The 23,242-nt window shown below is 38.6% G+C and overlaps 1 protein-coding gene across 4 annotated transcripts in view; it reads left to right on the top strand.

Annotated features, from left to right (window-relative positions):
* The window catches only part of LOC129236303 (filamin-A), a 204,375-nt gene that overhangs the window by 103,265 nt on the left and 77,868 nt on the right, over window positions 1-23,242 (top strand). For 3 of the 4 annotated variants that reach the window (XM_054870607.1, XM_054870608.1, XM_054870610.1), the window contains exons 4-9: window positions 16,139-16,283; window positions 18,403-18,738; window positions 20,506-20,597; window positions 20,693-21,985; window positions 22,050-22,436; window positions 22,622-23,188. In XM_054870607.1, coding sequence (XP_054726582.1) covers window positions 16,139-16,283; window positions 18,403-18,738; window positions 20,506-20,597; window positions 20,693-21,985; window positions 22,050-22,436; window positions 22,622-23,188 — 2,820 coding nt within the window. The remainder of the gene's footprint in view (window positions 1-16,138; window positions 16,284-18,402; window positions 18,739-20,505; window positions 20,598-20,692; window positions 21,986-22,049; window positions 22,437-22,621; window positions 23,189-23,242) is intronic. The other variant, XM_054870609.1, reaches the window with a different exon arrangement.

Genomic DNA, 23,242 nt, shown 5'->3' on the forward strand with positions numbered 1-23,242 from the left:
AAATAAATGCAAAAATAAGAAGAAAAAAACAACGAATTGTAAACATCCAACGAAATAGATATTTTCTGAAATTGCAAACAAAACACATACACACATATGTGCATATGTATGTATGTATGCACGTATGTAGGCACACACTTGAATGTGAATACAAATAGAATTTCTAAATTCGCAAGTAGTTGTTATTGTTTTCTTGTGTACAGTCAAATGTTGAAATTAAATTATTGCTGAAAGCAAACAGAAACCAGTTTCAGCGCTGCCACTTAAGAAGTTAAGTCGAGTTCAAATTAGTCCAATTGCGACTCCACTGACAGCTCTGAAGTCCTCTAATTTAAGCGCGGACTGAATGGTGATCGCATACGAGTCGATGTCTGCATGCGGACGTGTGTGTGTGTGTGTGTGTGTCTAAAATGTAGAAAAGTAGGAGCGATAAGACAAGAATAATGATAAACAGCCAGATAGTGGAAATCTGCAAAATTAATTAGGCAAATAAATGTTCGCATAGATGTGTACTTGCGCGATGTTTGTTAGACGGGTTATGTTGTTTTTGTTTAACATTTAGTATGTAAATGATATCTCAAATTTTCTATATGCAGATCTACGTGTGTATGTATGTGTGTGTGTATACACATTTTGCTTTTTATTAACACTCATCTTAACAAATAAAATGCATTTGCACGTATTTTTTGCCTTCAAAATTTCGTTGTATAATTTTCTGAGTCATAAGCAAGCAATATATGTACGTAAATTTAGTTTTCTTATAGTTATTGTGATTTCTTGCCAGTTTTTACATTTATTTTTTTCCTTTCATAATGGCTTACAAAAGAGACGTACCTCTAAGTAGAAATAATTTTTTGTTTTTTTTTTTTGTTTTCTTGTCGTGACTGACTAGCAAGTGCAGCACTCAGCCACAGTTAAGTCCATTGTACTGCACTCGAATTCCCTTTTTGATTTTCTTTAAATCTACTCAACCCCCGAAGAAATCTGAGAGTAGATCTGCCAAGCAGCCAAGGTGGTCGCTTCTTAACACATCAATGCCAAAGACCTCAAGCCTGGTTCGAGCGTAGGCTGGGCAGACGTACAGGAAGTGGTCCGTCCGTCTCATTCTACTCTCCACATGCTGGGCAGAGTGCACTGTCTGAGATGCCCACGTTGCCCATAGAAAGTGGCCCGTCATTAATCCAACCAGCCGCCTACAGTCCCCTCAGCTTAGTGACAGGAGGAACTACGACAGTTGGTCGGAGGTGATAGGTAACATCAGTTTTGTCCATCTGCAGCCTCTCTCAGCCTGCCCGTTTGCTAACCGTGGCTTTGATGGTTGCAGAAGTGAGTGGCACAACGGGCTCCGGGCCAAGCAAGTTGGCCTCAGGGCCCATTCTGGCTAACGAATCAGAGATCTCGTTACCCTCGATACCCACGTGTCCCGGAACCCATGTTAGCATCAGGCTATTATGTCTACTGATATAGTTCAGCCTGGATTTGCAAGACTCGATGGGGAGCTGTCTAAGGGCATGAGCACAGCTTGGTTGCCTCTGCAAACGCATATAGATCTGCCTTTAAATCTGTTTTCCATAACAATGTTCATCGCTTCTTGAACAGCATATACCTCCGCTTGAAACACAGATGCATGCATTCCGAGAGCAAAATACAGTTTTGCCCCGAGCCGAAGCCGTGCTCGGTGCTGGAGCCATCCGTGAAAATGCGAAAACAGTGTTTGCCGGGCTCATTTTCTGAGTTTGACCACAGTCGAGCCTCTGGCAGCGCCACTCTGTATCTCTTGTCAAGCACTACTCTGAATGGCATGGAGTCAAGGGGCATAGCGAGGTTCGTTGGATCGAAGTCCATGCCTACTCTGTTGTCCAATGCCGGATAGGAGCCGTACCAATTTCCAATGTGTTTCAGCCTGCAGATGGCCTTCAAGACCTCTACTTGGATGAAAACTTCAAGTGGTGGTAGACTAATCAGAGCATCTAATGCCGGACCTGAAGTAGTCGGAAAAGTTCCGTCGCAATAGATGGCCACAGTGCGTTGTTCAAACTGCAACTCTTTCTGCTCTGGGATTACTCAGTAATTGGGCCACAGACTGCGGTTGAAAGGTGAATCCGAGTAAAACTGAACTGATGTCTGATTCACTAAGAAAATCAAGATGACAAACTTTTATATCGCAAAATTAAATGGATCTGGTCTTATGCTAGCCCAATAAGCAAAATACTTAGGTGTTATCCTAGATCCCAAGCTCAGCTGTTGGCCCAATGTAGAATAGAGGGCCAAGAAACCCAATATAGCACTTTACACGTGTAAGCGAATGTTTGGTAAAAAATAGGGTCTTCAATCAAAACTATCCAATTGGTCACGCACAGCCATTGTAAGGCCAATACTAAAATATGCGGCGCTAATCTGGTGGCTCACAATAGAAAATAAATACAACCAAACGAACCTGAACAATATACAAAGATCAGCGTGTATCCCAACCACAGGGGCGCTTAACACCAGTTCTACTGAAGCGCTTAACGTACTAAAACATCTAGCACCACTAGATTTAAACATTCGCTACTTGCAGCGCCATGAGACTCAGAGACATAGGAAGCTGGGCAACAAGACTGTATGGCCACAGCAAGATCCTCCTGCAGGGACTATTACAGCTCAAAAACAAATCAGACTTCACAGTCTCCGACCTTAACTTCAAGAAAGAGTTCACGGTACGAATGGCGGAAACGAAAGGTGATTGGCAGATTCGCTATTCAAATCTACGCTGAGGCCTTATATTCCAATTCCATTTCATCGAAACTAGTCTTCCAGTATATTGAGGAACTAGAATTGCTTGGTCATTGGCTTGAAATTACTCTGATATGGATTCCCGGCCATAGGAATATAAAGGGTATTGAGATAGCAGATGAGCTAGCAAGAATGGTAGAGGATCATGCAGCCAGACTCAACCTGCCTTTCAATCTCATCTGCAGAAGCTGTCAGGTGGAGGGGGTGAAAAAATGTCCTTTCCATAATTTATGCGAATGTCCAGGTCTAGCTAGAGTAAGACTTCGCTCTGTCGGTAAGCGTTTCTTCCAGCAAATTAATGAAATCATAGACATAAATATAAAAAGGTTGCTCACGAAGTGGATCTGACTAAAAACAAAAAACAAATGAAAAAACAAAAACACAGACGCCGCACGAGCGCAGTGATAGTAAAACGGCGCTAGTCGCTAATTAGGATTATTTCAAAAGAAATACTCAACCACTTCAACAACAAACTGGAACAAATCAAATATTTAAATATTTTAAAATATTTACCACCACTCAAAATTCCAATTTTGTTTTAAAATTTTTTTTTATTACATAAACAAAGTATTTTAAGTGATGTGCGTCTTTATTTTGGCCTCCATTTCTTGTTTATTTGTTTACTGCAGTCCAAGGTGATTGACGTACTGCGGCATTTGCCAAAAATAAAAAAAAAATCTTTGATAGGGTGATTAATTTTGTGCCACCTTGTGTAAACAGCGCGTCCATCCAGATAATTTGTTATGAAAAGCTTCTTCATGGCAGAGTTGCTCTAAGAGGTTTGCCTTTGTGTGCTGAAAGGCGAGTAGTACCTATTAGATATAAATAAATTTGTATGTAATAAATGATTAAGGAATTATTAATTAATTCTAAAAAAATATAAATAAATTATAAAAAAAATTATAATAAAATATAAAACAAAAATTAGTTACAAAAGATTATAATAAATTATATTATAAGTTTATAAATTTTTCATAATTTAATATTTTACAGTGGTTGGATTTGATCCAACCCAACCGAATGGTAGTCACGCACAAAGCCACTCTTCTGGCGTTACTATGGCCTAGGAGCCAGTTGTCCTACATATCGCTCATTTCTTGCAAGAGTTTTATAATACAAAAATCCTAAATTTTGAGAAAATCATCGCCCAAGTTTTCACCATTTTCTACCTCCTTAAATAAAAATAAAAATATGTTTTCACCTAATGCCATAATTTAATTGATATCGCCATGCATTTCACCCATCGTGGTTTCATACCTGCATACTTATCTAAAATACAAAAAAAAAATTGTTAATATTGTTTTTTTTTCGTTTTTTATTATGACTCTCTTGTATGAATTTACTTTATAGTGGCAAGTCTATGTAAAGTTCTTCGAACTTAGTTTCTGAACAGCACACCTCGTTAATATTACATATGTATGTATGTACTTCAATATTTGTACTCGTGTGTGCATTGTTTTTATATTATTATTGATATTCTCGATTACACTTTTATTTATTTATAGAAGTGCATTGACATATTTAGATAGACTTGCCTCTGTATATCAAAAGAAATACAATACTTACGCAAAGGCACACTCATCATCACAACACAAGAACAGTTGATCGGTGTTAAGTAAAATAACAACATTATGCACATCAAAATCAGCTGGAGCGCAAATGATGACTCTCGACGACGTGCAAACACTTACATGTAGCCATATGCATGCATGTATACTCACTCTCTTACTCACATGCATATATGGTAATATTTGCACCTCATTAACATATACCTAGTACACTGCTCACAGATGTACCTGTAACACTACCAGTGAGTGCATCCTATTCGCTGTTAAACGCTTGCACACGTTCGCCACGTACTTTAAGCTATTAGCAAGCAAATATTTACACATTTATGAATGCATGCATGATAATAATTTTGCTTTTACATATTCTATGTATGCATCACTTGGCAAAAAACAAAAGCTGCTGCAGTTTGCATTTATAATTGTTGTTTTTAGTTCTTTTTGTTTTTTTAGTTTGGAAATATCCCGTACCACATATTTGTATGTAATTTTCTCCGCCACTGCAACTACTTCATTTTTTCATAATTCTTTTTTTTTCGTCTTCTTATTCATTTATTAACTCATTCATTATTCCGCTGCCTTTCGTGTTTAACGAACCAATTAAGTGTTGGGGAGTATTCCTTCATTTTTGTATTATTCTTCAATCACTGAGCACAAGAATTTTCCCAGCGAATACCATTCACTTAGGATTGGCTGCACGCATACATTTGCACATGTAACATTTTTCACTGTGTGACCGAAAGAGAATTTCTGGAATTTACAGAATCAAAGTGATGAACGGTCTTCCTATATGGGGAAGCTATTTGGATGAATCGTGTACTCTAGTCGTGCTAACTGTGGTCATGGTTGTGTGTGTGAGTGTGTGTGGTTCTTAATGATGTTATTGTATAATAGGGCGCACCTACTGTAATATCACACTTTTGACCCTGGCAATCAGCTGTTGCTGGCAATGACTACATTCTATTTTTGAATTCGGCATCACTTGACTAGGCTGGGTTAGACTAGGCGGCAGTGAGACAAATTTGTTTACGCGAGTATCCACATGCATATATGTGTATGTGTGTATGCATAGACGTAGATATGGTATGCGGCATCGTGCATAACCTAGAAAATATTTTTCCTATATAGAGCTAAAGATTAGCTTCTATGTTTGTTTTATTCGACTGCTTTTGAATTATTTTTTAGCTCATAAATATGCTGCTAATATTAGGAATTTACTACAAGTTAAAAATTAAATAAAAAATTTAAATGAAATTGAAAAAATGAAATGTGATTATAAAATGTTTATACATGTATGTATGTATGTCGTACAAAACATAAACAATTTTTGCTAATATGTTTTATGTAATGCAGGGTGACAAATCTAGTGTTTGAAATTTAAACTATCGATTTTTTTTACTTTGGCAACTGAACTGATGTGTCAAAAGTTTTGGTTTATGGTTGAGATATTTACAAAATAAGTCGCTTGTCGCTAGAACAAAGTTGGAGAATATTAAATTTAATATAGAAAATCATATAATCAGGCAATCAGCCGAAATAGTCATGTCAGTTGGTGTATTAAACTATTTTTTTATGTGGCCGTTAGAGATAAATATTACGCTAACTATCCAGTGATGTTTCTAGAGTTCAAAAACGAAATTGAAGTTGCCTTTGCTGACATAAACGTCGAAACTCCTAAAAATGTACTGAAAAAGTTAGCTGCCAGAATGGGTTGCTGTAAAGCCAAGACGCATTTATTGAAGGTGGTGGCACTAGACCAAAAACAATATTTTGTACATTTGATTGTCAAAGAAAAGTATTGGCAAATTGGAAAACAAAGAATGTATACGTCTTATTTCATTCTGGGATGACAGCCACATGGAAACGGTGAAGGAAATAAATAAATCAGCTGATTTACCGATACCACCTTTAATAGATTCGCCTTGCAGTAGAGCCAACAAAGAAAGTCATTTGAGCGAAATTGTTTTGCTTGTTTAACGGCAAGATTTATGCTCTCCAATGAAGAAAAAAAATTGTAGAAAAATATTCATGAATCTTTTATTTATAGCCGAATTAAACTTAATTAACTTATTTTAATTAACTTAACGGAAGTTTTACCACCCTGTAGTTTTAAAAATCTTATTACACAGAAAAGGTGCTCAGGTTTTGCAGATTTTTCGAATTTTCGTAAACGAATTGATTGGTAAAATCTAGAAGTACATGCGTACTTACAAACTACTACAACAACAACAAAAACATAATGATAATAGTTCATACTTATCTATTGTACTTAGTCCAGCCAAAAGTTCTGTTACAAGTTAATTCCATTATAGATATCAAATTATATCACTTTTTTCCAATGAAGCTAATTTTATTTAATCATGTAATAATAAAGAAACAAAATTTTAATTTTCATTCGAAATGGTCCCCATTTTCTTTCACACAAGCCTTCAAACGCTTAGACCATTCAGCTATTGCATCACTCACGGTTTCCATGGGTATTGACGTCTCTGCTCGAACCAAAGATTGTTCGAGATTCTCCAAATTGCTGTGAGATCTTCAACAGAGCATGTGCTCCAATTTTGACCACAAACTGTAGTCCAATGGTTTCAGATCTGGACTTCCAGACGGCCAATCTTCTGCGGCTATAAACCCAAGAATATTGTTTTTTAGCCACTGCTGGGTGCTTTTTACCTCACGGGCTGGAGCGGAATCTTGCTGGAAGATACAACGCTTTCCATTGAAGAGAGTACTGCTCAAGTACTTCACCAAGCCTGCTAAGACAACCTCCTGGTTCACTTTCGCATCAGCGAGCTGAAGGCCCTGGCAGCCAGTGCTCTTTATTTTGTATAAAAATAATTTATTGCTCCTGTTTTTGGTCCTTTTTTGTGCAATATTTACCCCCAAAACATGTAAATCTACCTTTCAAACTCTTTGTAAAGTTTAGAAAAATTCAATAAATTTTCAGTTTCAACGATAACTTTTTCATTCGAGCGAAATTTCTTACAGGCGAGTATTTTTTTTAGGGCTGCGAACATCCAGCAGTTGCTGGGAGCCAAATCTCTTAATTAAAAAAATAAGTGGAAAAATATTTAAATGCACTTTGTTTTAGCCTATCACAGTAAAAATACGGTAGTGTAAGTTAACATCTCTCTGCACTGTAATCTTGTACACCCACCGCTATTCCCATACGCCATTACACCCACTCACCTAATGCTCCAATCTCTCTTTCTCAACTCCCGTCGAAATACCATGCTTCTTGGGCCTACCATTAGATGAGATAGACGATTACGATTGGTGAATGCCCCGCATAGGCAGGGTTTAATGAACTGCTACAACAACAACAATTTAACGCACCCGCTTTCTTAAGAAACTGTAACTTAACATGCTAAGGAGAGAAACAACTGAATAACATATTTTTGATCATCACACTTGAGGGAAGAAATTACCCCAGTTATTTAACAGAGAAAAATGTATCCTCTCTGAGCCAGCAGCAAAAGTTGCTTAGGTTTTGCACATCGCTGTTAATTTATGGTATGAAATCACTTACAAATGTGCATAAATCGCTCTAAACAACACATATCATAATAATGCATACATATACAATACATACGTATATATATAAGTTTGTTGCCACTTTTTTAGCACTGTCGCATATCAACTCCTACCAGCAACGGTGTGCCTATCTTTGTGTGGGCCGATCAACCTGCTCTGTCCATTCATTATCACTTTCCTCTATAATACAAATATGCATGTATATATGAATTTATATGCCTATATCTATGAATATGTATGTACATATTGAGCCTTATTTGTCTACATATAAATAACTCATTTGTCGACAATCGGGTGTATTTAAAATCCACTTACTTGGCATGACTTGAGTGCCATTTGCAACACTTGTCTTTTGTCGCATTTTGCTTAAATGCCTATAATTAATTGCTTGTCATTTTTCAACACATTTTATGAGAAAAAATTTCGCCCCAAACAAATGTTTGTTGAAGATTAGCTTCACTGCTCGTTTCTTGTTATTGTTTTGTGCCTTATTTTGTTTGCGATGCTCTTATTAAAACTCCCATTTTTATCTGTAAGCACTTTATGGCAGCAAAAACTTACTCTATATCTTCATTTGCAAACAAAGTTGGTACCAATTAAATATTTTAATTCAGCGATTAAGTTTCATGATTTACAATTGTTAATTCAATTAAAAAATAAATCCTTAAAAATACCCATGCCATGCATAGCATAAGGATTTTTTAATTAGCGAAAGTGTTGCTTTTCTTATTCCTTTTGCAAATACGAAAAAACTGTTAGCTCAACCACCTTAACATTTTATTGCTTTCGAAGAAATGTATGCACTTACATATCACTTTTACTTTAATTTACTTTTAATTAAGCGAAATGCAGTTTGTCGGAAATCTGAGCTAAATTCTACGAACCGTCATCGGACGCTTGCACTCTCTGAGTGGAGGAGCAATGCACACACATACATACAAGTGCATGCATTATCCTAAAATGCTTTCGTTTTTGTTAGTGCAGAAGCTATAAGGGCGGTACCTATCTCCTCTGTAGCTCTCCATCGCTGTGTGGCTACTATTGCTAAATATCTTGAATCAAATGGCGCAAATTGAGATGAGGAGACTAGTGAAGCTTTTCAAAGGTGCTGGTTGCTTCAAGGGAGTTTACTGATAATAGATTTGCAGTACTACTAAAGAACTAAGTTCTAAAATCTGATCAATTTAGAGGTATCGGATTTTAAATTGAAATAAAACAAAGAAAATTCAAATTGATTGGGCAATATTTATTATTTTCGTGTAGAATCATTCATGACACTTTAAAGATCAAGATAATCCCTTGCAAATTTTGGCCTCAACTGCGCAGTAATTCGACCAACTGTAAACACCAATTTTGAATGACTCGCGACTCGCTGGAGGACTTCGGTCGGTATTTGGTGAATAAATTTAGTAATGTTGGCTTCCAATGCTTCAATTGTAGCTGGTTTAACCACAAAGCATTTCGACTTTATATACCCGCACAAATAAAAGTCCAAAGGTGTGATATCACACGATCTTGGTGGCCAATCCACTGGTCCGAGACGAGCGATAAATTGCTTATCGAAATGACGACGCAATAAATTCGTTGTTTCACGGGTTGTATGGCAACTAGCACCATCTTGAATGTTGCGGTGATCACGGGCTTCAATTTCCGGCATCGAAATGTCATTTATCATGGCGCGATAGCATTCGCTATTCAGTGTTACATTGGCGTCAGCCTCCTCTTTGAATAATTATGGGCCGATGGTTACTCCAGCCCATAGGCTGCACTAAACGGTTGTTTTCATGGATGTAATGGGTACGACAATGTTGCTTATTAACGAAGCCATTAAGCCAAAAATGGGCCTCATCGCTGAACAACATAAGTTGGCCTGAGCGCGAATTATATATTTAAAATGAAACAGTGAGTAGTTTGCAGAAAACATGACTTTAATCTTCAACGTCAACTTAAGACTAATTAATCTGTACAATCCAAAGTAAATTGCTTATGACCTAAAACAAAGCTGAATGTTATAAACAGTTAAACAAAAAGCATCACGCCACCTAAAAGCTCAGTTGCAATGGTATTTTTCGATCCAACATTCATTTGTACTATTTGTTTATTTGTTGTTACTAGAACTGTTTAATATAGGTTCCCCAACAATGTTTTTCCATTAACAGTTCTTAACATTTAACATCACATTGTGTTATAATAACATTAGCTCTGTTATTAACAGACGCTTATATATAACTCGCGCGATGTACACTTTTCACAGAGCGTTGATTTTTGTAATACATTTGTACGATTTGTAAACGTTGTTGAGGATTAGGTCTTTCCATAATGAAAGGTTCATGAATACTGAAAAAAGTATGTATTTAGTTTGACAGTAGTCACGCGTGATCTGTCAAAAAACCCCTATTGGAAAAAGCACCCCCAATCTGATCGCCCTTTAGTTAGGACAAGCATAATTTAAATTGTAATATAAATTTAAATAAATAAATTTAAATGCAAATTCATGCCACACAATAATTAAGGAGAGTGTTCATTCAATAATATAGGAAAGTGTTCATTAAAAGTTTCTACGATGGTTTAAGTAGCTGTCTTATCTCTATCACGATTGGATTGTTAATCAGCATTCACCATCCATACCGCCCATAAGTAATTATTAGAAAATAAGAAGAGAAACAACAGCCTCAAGAGTCCAAGGCAAAGGAAATTATTTTATTTTATTTGTTAAATTGATTACCTGGCGCCGAAAAAATTACTAAATTTTATAGGTCTCCCCTAATGCTCATCCTATTACATGGCGTCGAGGCATGGATCCTTTGGGAGGTTGAAGATGTTGGAAGAATCTGTATCCTATTTAGCGATGGGAAATTTCGCAGACGGGCTGTAATGACTTCACAAAATTATCGGCATAATTCAGTTATTTAAGCCCCAGCGGCTTCGCTAGCCATATCATTAAATGTCAATGGATCGAATAGCTGCTGCGCAGAAATGCGGTTCATTGCGGTACCTATTGGTTCCGTCACAGTAAGAGAAAGGCCTTCTTTGTGTATCTCGACTCTTTGACGTCGACTAGCAAGAGAAAAGAAACATAACGCTTAGGTGATTGTTGCGTAAATTAAGAAAAGTTTAAGCCTTTCCCCTGTTTATCACTGAAAAAGATGTATTGTGGACTATCCAAAATAAAGTTAGCAACAAAAAAAAAACAAATTACAGTGAAGAACAAACGCAATTTAAAGTTCATAGAACCTTAATGCAAATTCGAACCAATTATTTGACACGCATTTCAAATGCTTCAGTTTGCCATTCAAATTTAATCTTTCCCCATTGCGCACATTTCAGACGGCATTGAAGATCGACTTTGCATGCAAATTGTTTCTTCCATCTGTGCTTCAATTATTTGTATACATTTGTATATATGGATGTGTGTGCATTTGTGCTATCGAATGAGCGAAAATCAAGCATATAAATCTTATAGCAAAATATAATTATGCAGATTGCCCATATAAATATATGAGTATAGTGAATAAGAACGATCACGAAGTTATAGATCAACATTTTTAGATTGTGGATTTGAATACTTTTTTGTAAATACAGTAGAATCAAAATAAAGTTCCTTGGTATTATTATTCATGTCCATCCTATTGTGTCTTCAATAGCATTTCTCTCAAATAGCCAACTGGTAAATAAATTAGAAATAACTAGCAAATATACTAACACTATGCGGCAAAGTGAAAGGAGATATAACAGTTCTACTTATAATTAAATTCTCTTTTTTCACATATTTTTAAGTCAGCAAAAAATCAAGCCCTGTTTGTTCAAAAGTGAACGATTCTCTCTCCAACCTCTGTCGCTTCTTCTGTGCGTGTAGCCGCCAACTTTCCCCTACTAAATCCATGACGACGCTATTCACCACATGAAGAGGTCAAATTACAAAACTAAAACAATAATAATTGGCGCGTACACTTCTGCTAGGTGTTTGGTCAAGCTCCTTCCCCTATTTGTGGCGCGCGTATTGATGTTTTCCCCAAAGTGGAGGACCTACAGTTCTAAGCTGTCTCCCAATGGCAAATGTTTTTTTATGAGGATCTTTTTCTAGGCAAAAATACACTCGGAGGTTTGTCGTTGCCTGCAATTAGAAAAAACGTAGATTCGAACCTACACACACCCGAATGGCAGTCACGCAGCAACCCATTCGGCTACGGCTGTCGGTGGCCAAACAACAACTGAAGGTGAAAGTCTGTTATTAACTCCAAAGCACTAGGTGACATCTTCAATAGTTTATTCTTTTTCTCGGCATATACAACCGCATTGTCACTAAGGTTCAAAAAAGACAGCTACCCGGTAACACTTGAGGCAAGGACAAAGAGATGTTACTGGCGCCTTTAAATGCCAGTGACTGACCTGTACTGAATTATACAGAGTCCATTTGGTCGCCTGGTACGCAGTTTAGCAAGCTCCGAACTTTCCAGAATACTGCCAACAGCACAGCCATGAGATGCCACTTAATTTCTCCCCTAAATCAGCACCATAGCAAGGCTACTACTCGTATGCTCCCAGTTAAGAAGCATAATAGGATGTTCAACAAGCGATTCCTACTTTGTCGCTAGCGCAGGAAGCTGAGCCATCTCTCAGGAACGTTAGGTGGTACCTCTTTGACTACACTGATGAGATCCAGAACTATGCTCATCTACTGGGCCCAACAGTTTATATACCTATATATAAATTTATGAAATTTTTTTATGGCAGAAATACACTCGGAGGTTTGCCATTGCCTGCCAAGGTGCGGCCGCTATTAGAAAAATGGTTTTCTTCATTTTGGTATTTCACCGACATTTGAGCCTATGTTCTCTCTGAATTCCGAATGGCAGTCACGCACCAACCCATTCGGCTACGGCGGCCGCCCAACAGTTTATAGGCAGACCTTAAACCACATTCATCGGGAGTCGCTTACCACCTGTTTAAACTCCCACCTCGCCAGTCGTCATCGGAGTCCAACCGCCACCCATCACAGATGAAGACCTGCATTTGCCCTGTGAGATACGCGTCATCCTGTCACAATTGCATTCAGGATATTGTAGTGGGTTAAGCTATGATCTTTCCACAATCGACTCCGATATACTCAACTCATTTCCGACTTATGGAGGTACTCCGCACGACACTAACCTCTATTGACGTGCTCGCTTAAAACTCTTCACCTAACACAGCTCTCCCTTTAGGGCTACCCCGTCAAAACGGCTTATTTCTTGGGTCTATCGTTAGATGTCATTGACGATGATAGCAGTGACTGTACCGAACCGGAAGAGTTTGATAAACTATTACAGCAACAACAAACACAACAACAAGTGGAGCGTTAACAAAAATTAATGAACATTCTGTAAAAAAAGTACCGCATCGTTTCTACACTCTTCTACCCTCTCTTAATGCAACAAACCATGAGGAATGAGTTAAACTATGAATTTGCAGACATATACAAACATTGTAGAAAAAAAATTCTATATCATATTTTTTTAAATAATAATTTATATATTTTTAAATAATAATTTATAAAAATACGACAAATTTTGATCAAAATTTTAAAATTAATTTTTAACCGGAATTTAATAACAAAAGAAGGGTTCGCAGTTTTATAGCCCATCAAATTTAGTACAAGGTGGTTCAAAATTAATCACTCAATTGGAAGATTTATAATTTTTGCAAATGGCGTCGTATGTCAATCATATCTGACACTTGTGCCTTCTAATGTAAGATAGCTGCAGTATACAAATAGACGAACAGACAAGCAATGGAGCGTGTAAAGGTCAAAATAACGATCCCTATCAATCAACATCATTTTTTAGTTAATTTATTTAGTAAAAACGTAATTCCAAAACAAAATTGATTGATTGATGATTAATTTTGCGCCACCTTGTATATATAAAGAATGCCACATACATAAATTATCCTTGGAGATAAAATCAGTGTGTGAAAAAGCCAAACAAGAAATACCAAGTTCACGATATCCATTTCGTAATGAAAAATAATCGCATATGTTTGACTCATGGTGAAAATATTTTTAGAGGTGTTATTGAACAGATCGTTATTCCGCTCCCAGCGAATTTGACAGAATCTGCTGATGAGCTGACGTCACTTGGGGTGTGTTTACAAAAAACTGAGTTTGTGTTGGTGGTGTACGAAAACAAATCAACCAATGGCACTTCCTTACAGTCTGAACAACGACTGATTGAACGAGTGTGTGAATATTTGTGAAATGATTGTGCACATACCGGCTGACGATAAGATTGTGTTAGTGATGCACGAAAACAAATCAACACAAGCTGCACTCCTGTCGCTTCGTTGCTATCTGAGCAACGACTGATTGGACTAGTTTGTGAATATTTGTTTGGACATGTATGTGAATATGTGTGAAATAATCGTACAGAATTCGGCTGTCAAATTTCTCCCGTGACGTGGCAGCCGAAATTCCCCTCCCCTCGACTTTCTTTCTCACCACACTTAATGAGCAAACCTGATAAATCTATCATCCTTGTGTTGGACTACATTTTGAAAGCAGAGTGGAAATATTTGTCGTTGAGCAGCTGCACCAATAATCCAATAGGCAAATAATTGTTTGGCTAATGCAGAAAATGGACTTTATTCAGCACAATTATCGGCTATTGAAATTTTTTAAACAATATATAACTTTTTAGTGTCAAATAAAGTAATTTCCATGCTTTCAGAAATACATATTTTAAATACGTATTTGCTCAAATCTTTTCAATATTATATCACTTGTTCTATTAAAATTTCAACGAGGAACGAAAGCAAAATTTGAAAAGCCACCGCCGCTAATGAAGAGCAGTAAACTTAAAATGGCTTCATCGAATTGCTGTTACCCGTTACAAAGCCGTCATAATAAAATAATTTTTGCCTGTCGCCAATAATGAAATATTTTACCAAAATACAATAAAATCTGTGTATGGACTTAGGTATGCAAATGAGATTTATGTAAATAAAATGAAATTTAAATAAAATATCTAGTAATTTATGCGCAAAAGCATAAATAACTGTAAGCCAAAATAGAGAGAAATAGAAGTCAATCAGTCAGTCAGCTAATACACGCGACCAACAGCCACTCAGTCAAGTTTAAGGTCAAGTCATCCATAATTGGCTAATTGCTTGGACGGTTGCTTGTCGCTTACCTAAAATATGCGCTGCTCACCGCAAGTTGTTGGGATTTTATCCATGCCGAATCAGTGCCGGTTATTTGTACATACACACATATGTACATATGTATTTATATGTCGACACACGTACGTACAAGGCTGTACAAGTTGCCGGTTCGCAACTCGTTGGCTCGTATGGCTATGGCCGGTGTGCTCCGCAAAACAACAATCGCCCGTGCCCGTTGATGTGCGAACGAAAGACTGTTAGATTTGGTCATTTACGACTCGGCTGCATCAAAACAAGTCCCAGCATACATTCCATAAGATTTTACACCACATGCACGTACATACATACATGTCTTGAGCGGCGCAACTTCAATGACGATAAATATGCGAATGTTCATCAGCAGCAGCAGCAGCTGCAGCAGCAACAACTGCAGTAGTGTCGACGGCGGTGGCGGTGGCTGGAGCCACAGAAGGCATTGTCTGTCCGTTGCTCACAATTTAATTGTTCATCGATGCTTGTGCGCGCATATTCAAATCTGCAAGCTGCATTGAGTTCTTTACAATATTCACTCACTGCCGTGCTGCTGTTTTAGCAAGTCATATTAACGGTGCAACTTGTGCTGCACTTTACTTTCTGTCAACCATTCACACTTCATCAAAATAGCAACGTTTATGGTTGTTTACAATTGACCACAATTAAAAAGCAATTAGCGCTCACTTTTTCGCAACCGAAATAAGGAATAAAAAAAATCAACAGAAACAAAATGATATCTGGTTTACAAGTCGGGCTGACTTTCAAATGAATTTTAGTCATATCAATTTTTTTGGGGTTAACGATGACTATCACAAAAGTGCGTGATGCTTTAAGTACAGTTAATTAATAATACATATATTACATACATACATACATACACGCATACATACATACATAAATACATACATAAATACATACATACATACATACATACATACATACATACGCACATACACATACACAGAAGTACATACATACAAATATATAAAGTTCAGCAGCCCTTTTCATTTACACGATCTTTGCTTTCTTTTTTTTTTTTGTTTTTTTTTTTACTTGGCATGGCCTTAACTGATAGTTATTTCTTTATTTTACAGATTCCTCGGACATTGTCGATTGCAAACTCAAGTTGATTCTCGGTCTAATATGGACGCTCATTTTGCACTACTCCATCTCTATGCCCCAGTGGGATGGTGAAGATGAAAGTCAAGTAAATGGCTCCGGACCAACACCCAAGCAAAGGTGAGTTGTTACTGCTTATCACTGGTTTCACTTAAATAAAGGGATGGTGACGAGATAAACTTACCTATCAACACAAAAATAAATAATATCAAAGTGCGGGCTCGCGAATAGGTGTTACTGGAACAACACGGCAGCGATTTATGTACATATATCTGTTTAAGGACTGTCACTTTAGCAAAATTCTCCTACATTTTTTGGTGAATTTCGCTGCTCTCACTACTACTACTTCCTACTTCGTGACCGTAAGTTTCAGTATGCGGCAAAAGGAATACCTATATACTACAACAACAACATGTTATATGTGTTCCTGTGTCTGCTTGTGTTTTCTGCGCGTCACAGCGGAATGAATTGGTGCGTGACCAACGACAAATTCAGCTGTCGAAGCCAACTGTGAATTGGAAACATGGTGAAAAGAATTCAGACAGGGGTGGTCTAAGGTGAGAAGATTTTTAGAGATGTGCTACATAGCAGACCGTTAACCGGCGCTCAGCGAATTTGACAGAATCAGCTGAGCGGCAGACGTTACTTGGGTCACGAAGCGGTTTGTTTACGAAAAAACTGTTATAGTTATACGAAAAATATCAACCAATGGCAATACTTCGTTACCATTGGAGCAATGACTGATTGGACGAGTGTGTGAGTGTATGTGAAATGTTCATGAGCAATTCGGCTGGCGAGTCCCCCATTAAGTAGCAGCCCATAATTGACCGCATAATTTTGCTTTTCACCATAGCAAGCGGCCATCCTTGTACTGGAACACATCAAACGATACAAGCAGTTCATTTCAATAGCGAACGAACCTCGGGTTTCTGTCACGCCGGTTCTTAACCCTTCTGCTTCATTCGACGACATAATCCGCGAGCAAAAACTCTCTCTTGTCACCAAGACCCATCTGGCAACCCTGTATCTTTTGACAGAGACGTCAGATCGCTTAATGACATACCGCGTTGGAAGCGTCAGTCCAAGCAGATTTTTGCCATGGAACAGTACACGCCACGCGAGCACTCCCAAATTGTTGAAATTTACATTCAACAAAAGAAGACAAAAGAAAAAGAAGAACAGCAAAATCATCATGTCCGATGAGCCTCATTTCTTATTGAATGGGACGGTAAACAAGCAAAATTGCCGTATTTACGCCACTGAAAATCCTCACGAAATTCAAGAGGTACCTCTCTACGATGAAAAAGTCACTGTTTGGTGCGGCGTTAGTGCGAAAACGATTATTGGGCTGTTTTTCTTCGAAAATGAAGATGGTCAAGCTGTTACCGTCAATCAGGAGCGTTATCGCGATATGATAACCACTTTTGTGATGCCAATTATTCGTCGAAAGCGTATGAGGCAGTTCTGGTTTCAACAAGACGGCGCTCCACCACACACAGCTCGCGCCACAATCGATTTTTTGAAGAAATTGTTTCCTCGTCGTTTGATGTCGAAAAATGGCGATTTTGACTGGCCACCGCGTTCGCCCCATTTAAGGCCACCTGACTTCTTCTTGTGGGGATATTTAAAATCAAAGGTTTATATTAATAAGCCAAAGACCATAGAAGAGCTCAAGAACAACATCCGTGAGGAAATAGCCGCTATTCTAGCCGAAATGTTAGCTAAAACTATGGAAAATGCTGCAAAACGGGCACAATACGCCATACAGGCTCAAGGCAGCCATTTGAGAGATATCATATTCAAAAAGTGATGTCAACAAATCTACTTGAACCAAATAAAATTATTATTATCGTCAACATCAAAAAAATTGTGTTTTTCTTTGATTTAAAAAATAAACACATGGGTCCGTCGAATATGCGCAAGCCAGTAATCCTGAATAAATATGTTTTTTTTTTAGTTTGAGGAAAATACATAAATAATTTTGGTAATCCTGTAGCATTATTTTTCGTTAGAACAAACAGTAAACGTCTTGCCGACGGAAGGTATTTTGCGTGCACCGTTTACTTCGAGCGGTAATGCAAAAGGGTTAGACTACGAAAAAATCTGCAATATTTCTAACACGAAAACTTTTATTCATATCTCATTTTTTGATTACAAACATTTACATTTCTTTCCAATACAAATTTTGTATACTCACAGATCCATTAATAACTTCTATTCGTCCATATTTTATTTGCAGGCTACTCAATTGGATCCACACCCGAATACCCGATATGCCCATCAACAATTTCACCAATGACTGGACTACCGGTAAGGCAGTGGGTGCTTTGGTGGATGCCTGCGCGCCTGGTCTTTGCCCCGATTGGGATATGTGGGATCCCAAAGATGCTGTGCAGAATGCCTCCGAAGCAATGGGTCTCGCCGATGACTGGTTGAATGTGCGTCAGCTGATCAAGCCCGAAGAGTTGGTGAATCCCAACGTTGATGAACAGTCGATGATGACCTACTTGTCGCAATATCCAAATGCCAAACTGAAGCAAGGTGCACCACTGCGCCCCAAGACGAATCCAAATAGGTGCGCGCTCTAGCTTAAGAAAGGAATAGGAAAATAATCATAAATATTTCCTTATAACTTAATTAACTACCACTAACACGTCACTTTTTTTAAATTTCAACTCACTTTAATTTTTTCTACGTTCTACTTTTTCTATTTTTCTACTTGTCTTCTTACTTAATTAGTGTGCCTGCATTTTTTTCTTTCTCATTTTTACTCGAACGCAATATCGAGTTATGGCACTGACGCATTTAATTTTTGACCATTCATACCGGTTTTTGTGTTTCAGTGCAAAAACTGTCAGCAATTCATTTTTTTTTTTTGTTTTTGTTACTTTCGCATATCAAAATGCTAATATTAAAAAAAATTGCCTTTGGATATGAAACTCTGTAATCTAATTTTTATATTCTCTTTCTTCTTTATGTGTTTTTTTACGCATATGCGTCTCAAAATTGTTTATTGGATATTGTTTTTTGTTCCAAAACATACAAAAAATGCGAAAATTGAAAACAATGAAAATACGCAAAATCAGCATTCCTCCACCGCGGTAAGTCTGGAATGCTTGCATACTGTTAAGTCTTAACTGCTCAATGCGGCTATAAAAAGCAATTTGTTTCGTTTCTATTGTTTGAAGAACAGCTTAACCGCCATGTATCAGTTATATCACTATTTTTGATACTCTTTTCACAAATTCTGTCTTTCTACTAACCAGAATCGTATTTTAGTGCCTCTCAACTTTCTTATTTGCAAAGAGTTTTTATGTATTAAAAAAAGTTTTTTTTTCATAATTAATTTTGGTTTTTTTTTTGTTTTGATGTCACTCATTCGCCTTTCATCGCTCGTCAATAGCACAAAAATATCAACATAACGAGCACGCATTATTCCATTCTAAAAATATTCTAAGGTCGAATGTGTAGTTACGACCATAGAATTATTGCCTAGTACAAAATTAGTATTTTTAACTGCAAAAATTGTATTTGTAATAGTATTGAAAATGAATTCTTTGCAACTATTAAAATGGCGCTCTTGTAAAATTCCTAACGGATCTTTACTGCAACAGCAACAGAAGCTGTTAAAAATGTTTAGCCAGCGTTGCTTAATTCGATCTGTTGCTTGTCTGTATGTAGTTGCATTAGGTAGGGCGATGTTCATTGCATAGCTACAGGCGCTAATTTTAAAAGCCATTTTAGCAGAAGTTCAGCTATGTTAACTAACAGCTGAATGTATGTTCATTAACATTCCTTGAACTAACGCAGCAAGCACAGCCAAAAAGACAACAGCCTACTGATAAGCATCTGTTAACGTCAAGCACCAGCTGTTAGGCGTGCACTACGCAGCAAAGACACTGCGCAGCAAAGACACTGCGCAGCAAACTTAGTGACTTTTGACTAACAGAAAATTCAAATTATGTGCACTGCATTTGTATAATAAATTTTAAATATAAAAAATACTTTATTTAACATTAAAAATTAAATGCCCTAAAACGCAAACAAATTCCAAAACAAAAATATATGGTAATAAACTCTCAAAATTAAAAATAACTTACATATATATTTACATACTCACATATTAATACTTATAATACAGACACATTTCAAAGCTATGTATTTGGATTTGTTTAATGGTTTTAGATCATTTATAATGATTTTTAAACATTTATGCTCAGCAGCAGTTGCTTGCTTTGCAGTTATACACATAACAGTAAAACGATTTTTGGTGTTACATAAATATATTGCAATCGATTTGTCTTTGGCGCAGCATTTAATATTTTGATATCTTTCCAAACAGAGTGCGTGCTTATGGTCCTGGTATTGAACCAATTGGTCCTGTTGTGGGTGCACCAGCCAACTTCACTGTCGAGACTTTCTCCGCCGGCAAAGGTACAATACAATGCTTAATACTATTTGCAGCACTTCATAGTCCTAAATAACTTCGAACTTTATTCACCCATTTCCGCAAATCTTATCCCCCGCAGGCGCTGTGGATGTGGAGGTAATTTCACCCACAGGTCAAATCGAAAAGGCGGATGTTCGCTTCAACAACGACAAGAACTTGACCTACTCCATATCGTATATCCCCAAAGCTGAGGGCGATCACAAAGTTGTTGTTAAGTTCTCTGGGCGCGACATACCGAAGAGTCCGTTCCCCGTTAAGGTCGAAGGTCATGCCGGTGACGCCTCGAAGGTTAAAGTGACTGGCCCAGGTATACAACCGGCTGGTATTACCATCACCAAACCCACTTTCTTCGATATTCACACCAAGGATGCTGGTCGCGGTGTGCCCGAGGTGATCATCATTGATCCAGCCAATCACAAAACATCTGTGGCAGCTAAAGTGCGTCAATTGGAGAACGACGTGTGGCGTTGTGAATATGTCGCTTCGACGCAAGGTCTACATTCGGTGAATGTATTCTATGCCGGTAATCCCATACCGAATAGCCCCTTCCCGGTGAAGGTGGCACCTTTGTCTGACGCGCGTAAGGTGCGCGCTTCAGGTCGCGGCTTGCAGGCGAATGGCGTGCGTGTGGGCGATGATGCCGACTTTAAGATCTACACAGAGGGCGCAGGCGAAGGCATACCCGAAGTGCGCGTGATTGGCCCTGGTGGCACTAATCAATTATTGGCCTTGATGAAAATCGATGGCACTACCTACGAGACTCATTATTACCCCACTAAAGAGGGTCGTTATGTGGTCATGGTCACTTTTGGTGGACAGGAGGTGCCCAAATCGCCGTTCGAGATTAAAGTTGGGCCCAAGAAGGAGTCATCAATTGTTGCTTATGGTCCAGGTTTGACAGGCGGTATTATTGGCTATCCCGCGGCTTTCGTTGTGGAAACGAATGGCGAGACTGGCGCATTAGGCTTCACTGTTGCGGGTCCATCACAAGCAGAGATCGAGTGTCATGACAACGGTGATGGCTCCGCGTTGGTCAAATATCATCCCACTGCTGTGGGCGAATATGCAGTGCATATTTTGTGCGATAATGAAGACATACCCAAGTCACCATTCATCGCGCAGATTCTGCCGCGTACAGACTTCCATCCAGAGCTGGTTAAGACATTTGGCCCTGGACTGGAGAAGAATGGCGTAATAATTGGCAAGCCGCAAACATTTACGGTGGACACCAGCAAAGCAGGCTCAGCGCCTTTGGAAGTTGTGGTCGAAGATGTGTATGGTAAGAAGATACCAGTAGATATCAAGAATAATGCCGATGGCACAAAGACATGCACATATACGCCAACTACAGGCGTACCACACACAGTGGAAGGTGAGTACATATTGTCAGAGATATTGCGAATTCGTTAATTGATAAAACTCAATTTTTGCCATAGTCAATTACGGCAGCGTGGCCACACCCAACGCGCCCTATCGTGTCTATGTGGGCGTGCCAATCGACGCCAACAAAGTGCAGGCATTCGGTCCCTGGCTGCAACCTGGCGTACGCCCCAATGCACCTACTCACTTCAATGTAGATGCACGCGACGCTGGCGACGCAGAACTCAAGGTGAAGATCGTGCACGAGGAGACTAAAGTGGAAGTGCCATGCCGCATCATCGACAATGACGACAATACTTACACAGTGGAGGTAATTCCACCCACCAAGGGTGCCTACACCACCACCATGACTTATGGCGGACAACCGGTGCCACTCGGCCAGAAGGTGCTGGTAGAACAATCTTTGGATGTATCCAAAATCAAGGTCGATGGGCTCGAACCAAGTAAGTATACAGCGCTTTTGCCTAATTATCTCGCTATCTCATTTCTCACCAATGCATATCTGAGTTGAATTATCTACAACCAAAAAAAGCAATGGTTCAGTCAATTTAAGACATAGTATACAAAATCAATACAAGGTCATCATCTAAGCCCAAAAACTTTCGTTACAAACTCATTCACGTACAAGCTGCACCATTGAATAGCCTCCAGCAGTTTCGCATCATTACACGTGGCCTGCCAAAGGCGGATCTCGCAGTTACCATTACCAGTCCATCGGGAAATCGCGTGCGCGCGCACGTTATACCTACAGCTGAAGGATTCCTGGTCAATTTCACGCCCACCCAATTGGGCGAGTATTTGTTGAGCATATGTTTCGGTGGCACACCGATTGCGCCACGCCCATTCCGTTTACAATGTCTCAGTGGCAGCGATTCGAATAAAGTGCGCGCCTTCGGGCCTGGACTGGAGCGCGGGCTAGTGGCGCAACCGGCGGAATTCATAATCGATACACGTGGCGCTGGTCAAGGTGGTTTGGGCGTGACCGTGGAGGGCCCCTGCGAAGCGGCCATCAACTGTCGGGACAATGGCGACGGCACGTGCAATGTGGCTTACCTGCCCACCGAAGCGGGCGACTACACAGTGAACATCACCTTCAACGAACGTCACATTAACGGTTCACCATTCCAGCCGGTCATAATGCCGTTGCCTAACTTGAAAAATACGCGCGTTAGTGGCATAGGCATACAGCCACATGGTAGGATATTGCAATTTACAAGACATCGAACTTGTTTCATTCGATGTATTCCTG

The sequence above is a fragment of the Anastrepha obliqua genome, chromosome 1 (assembly GCF_027943255.1).
Source record: "Anastrepha obliqua isolate idAnaObli1 chromosome 1, idAnaObli1_1.0, whole genome shotgun sequence".
NCBI lineage: Eukaryota > Metazoa > Arthropoda > Insecta > Diptera > Tephritidae > Anastrepha > Anastrepha obliqua.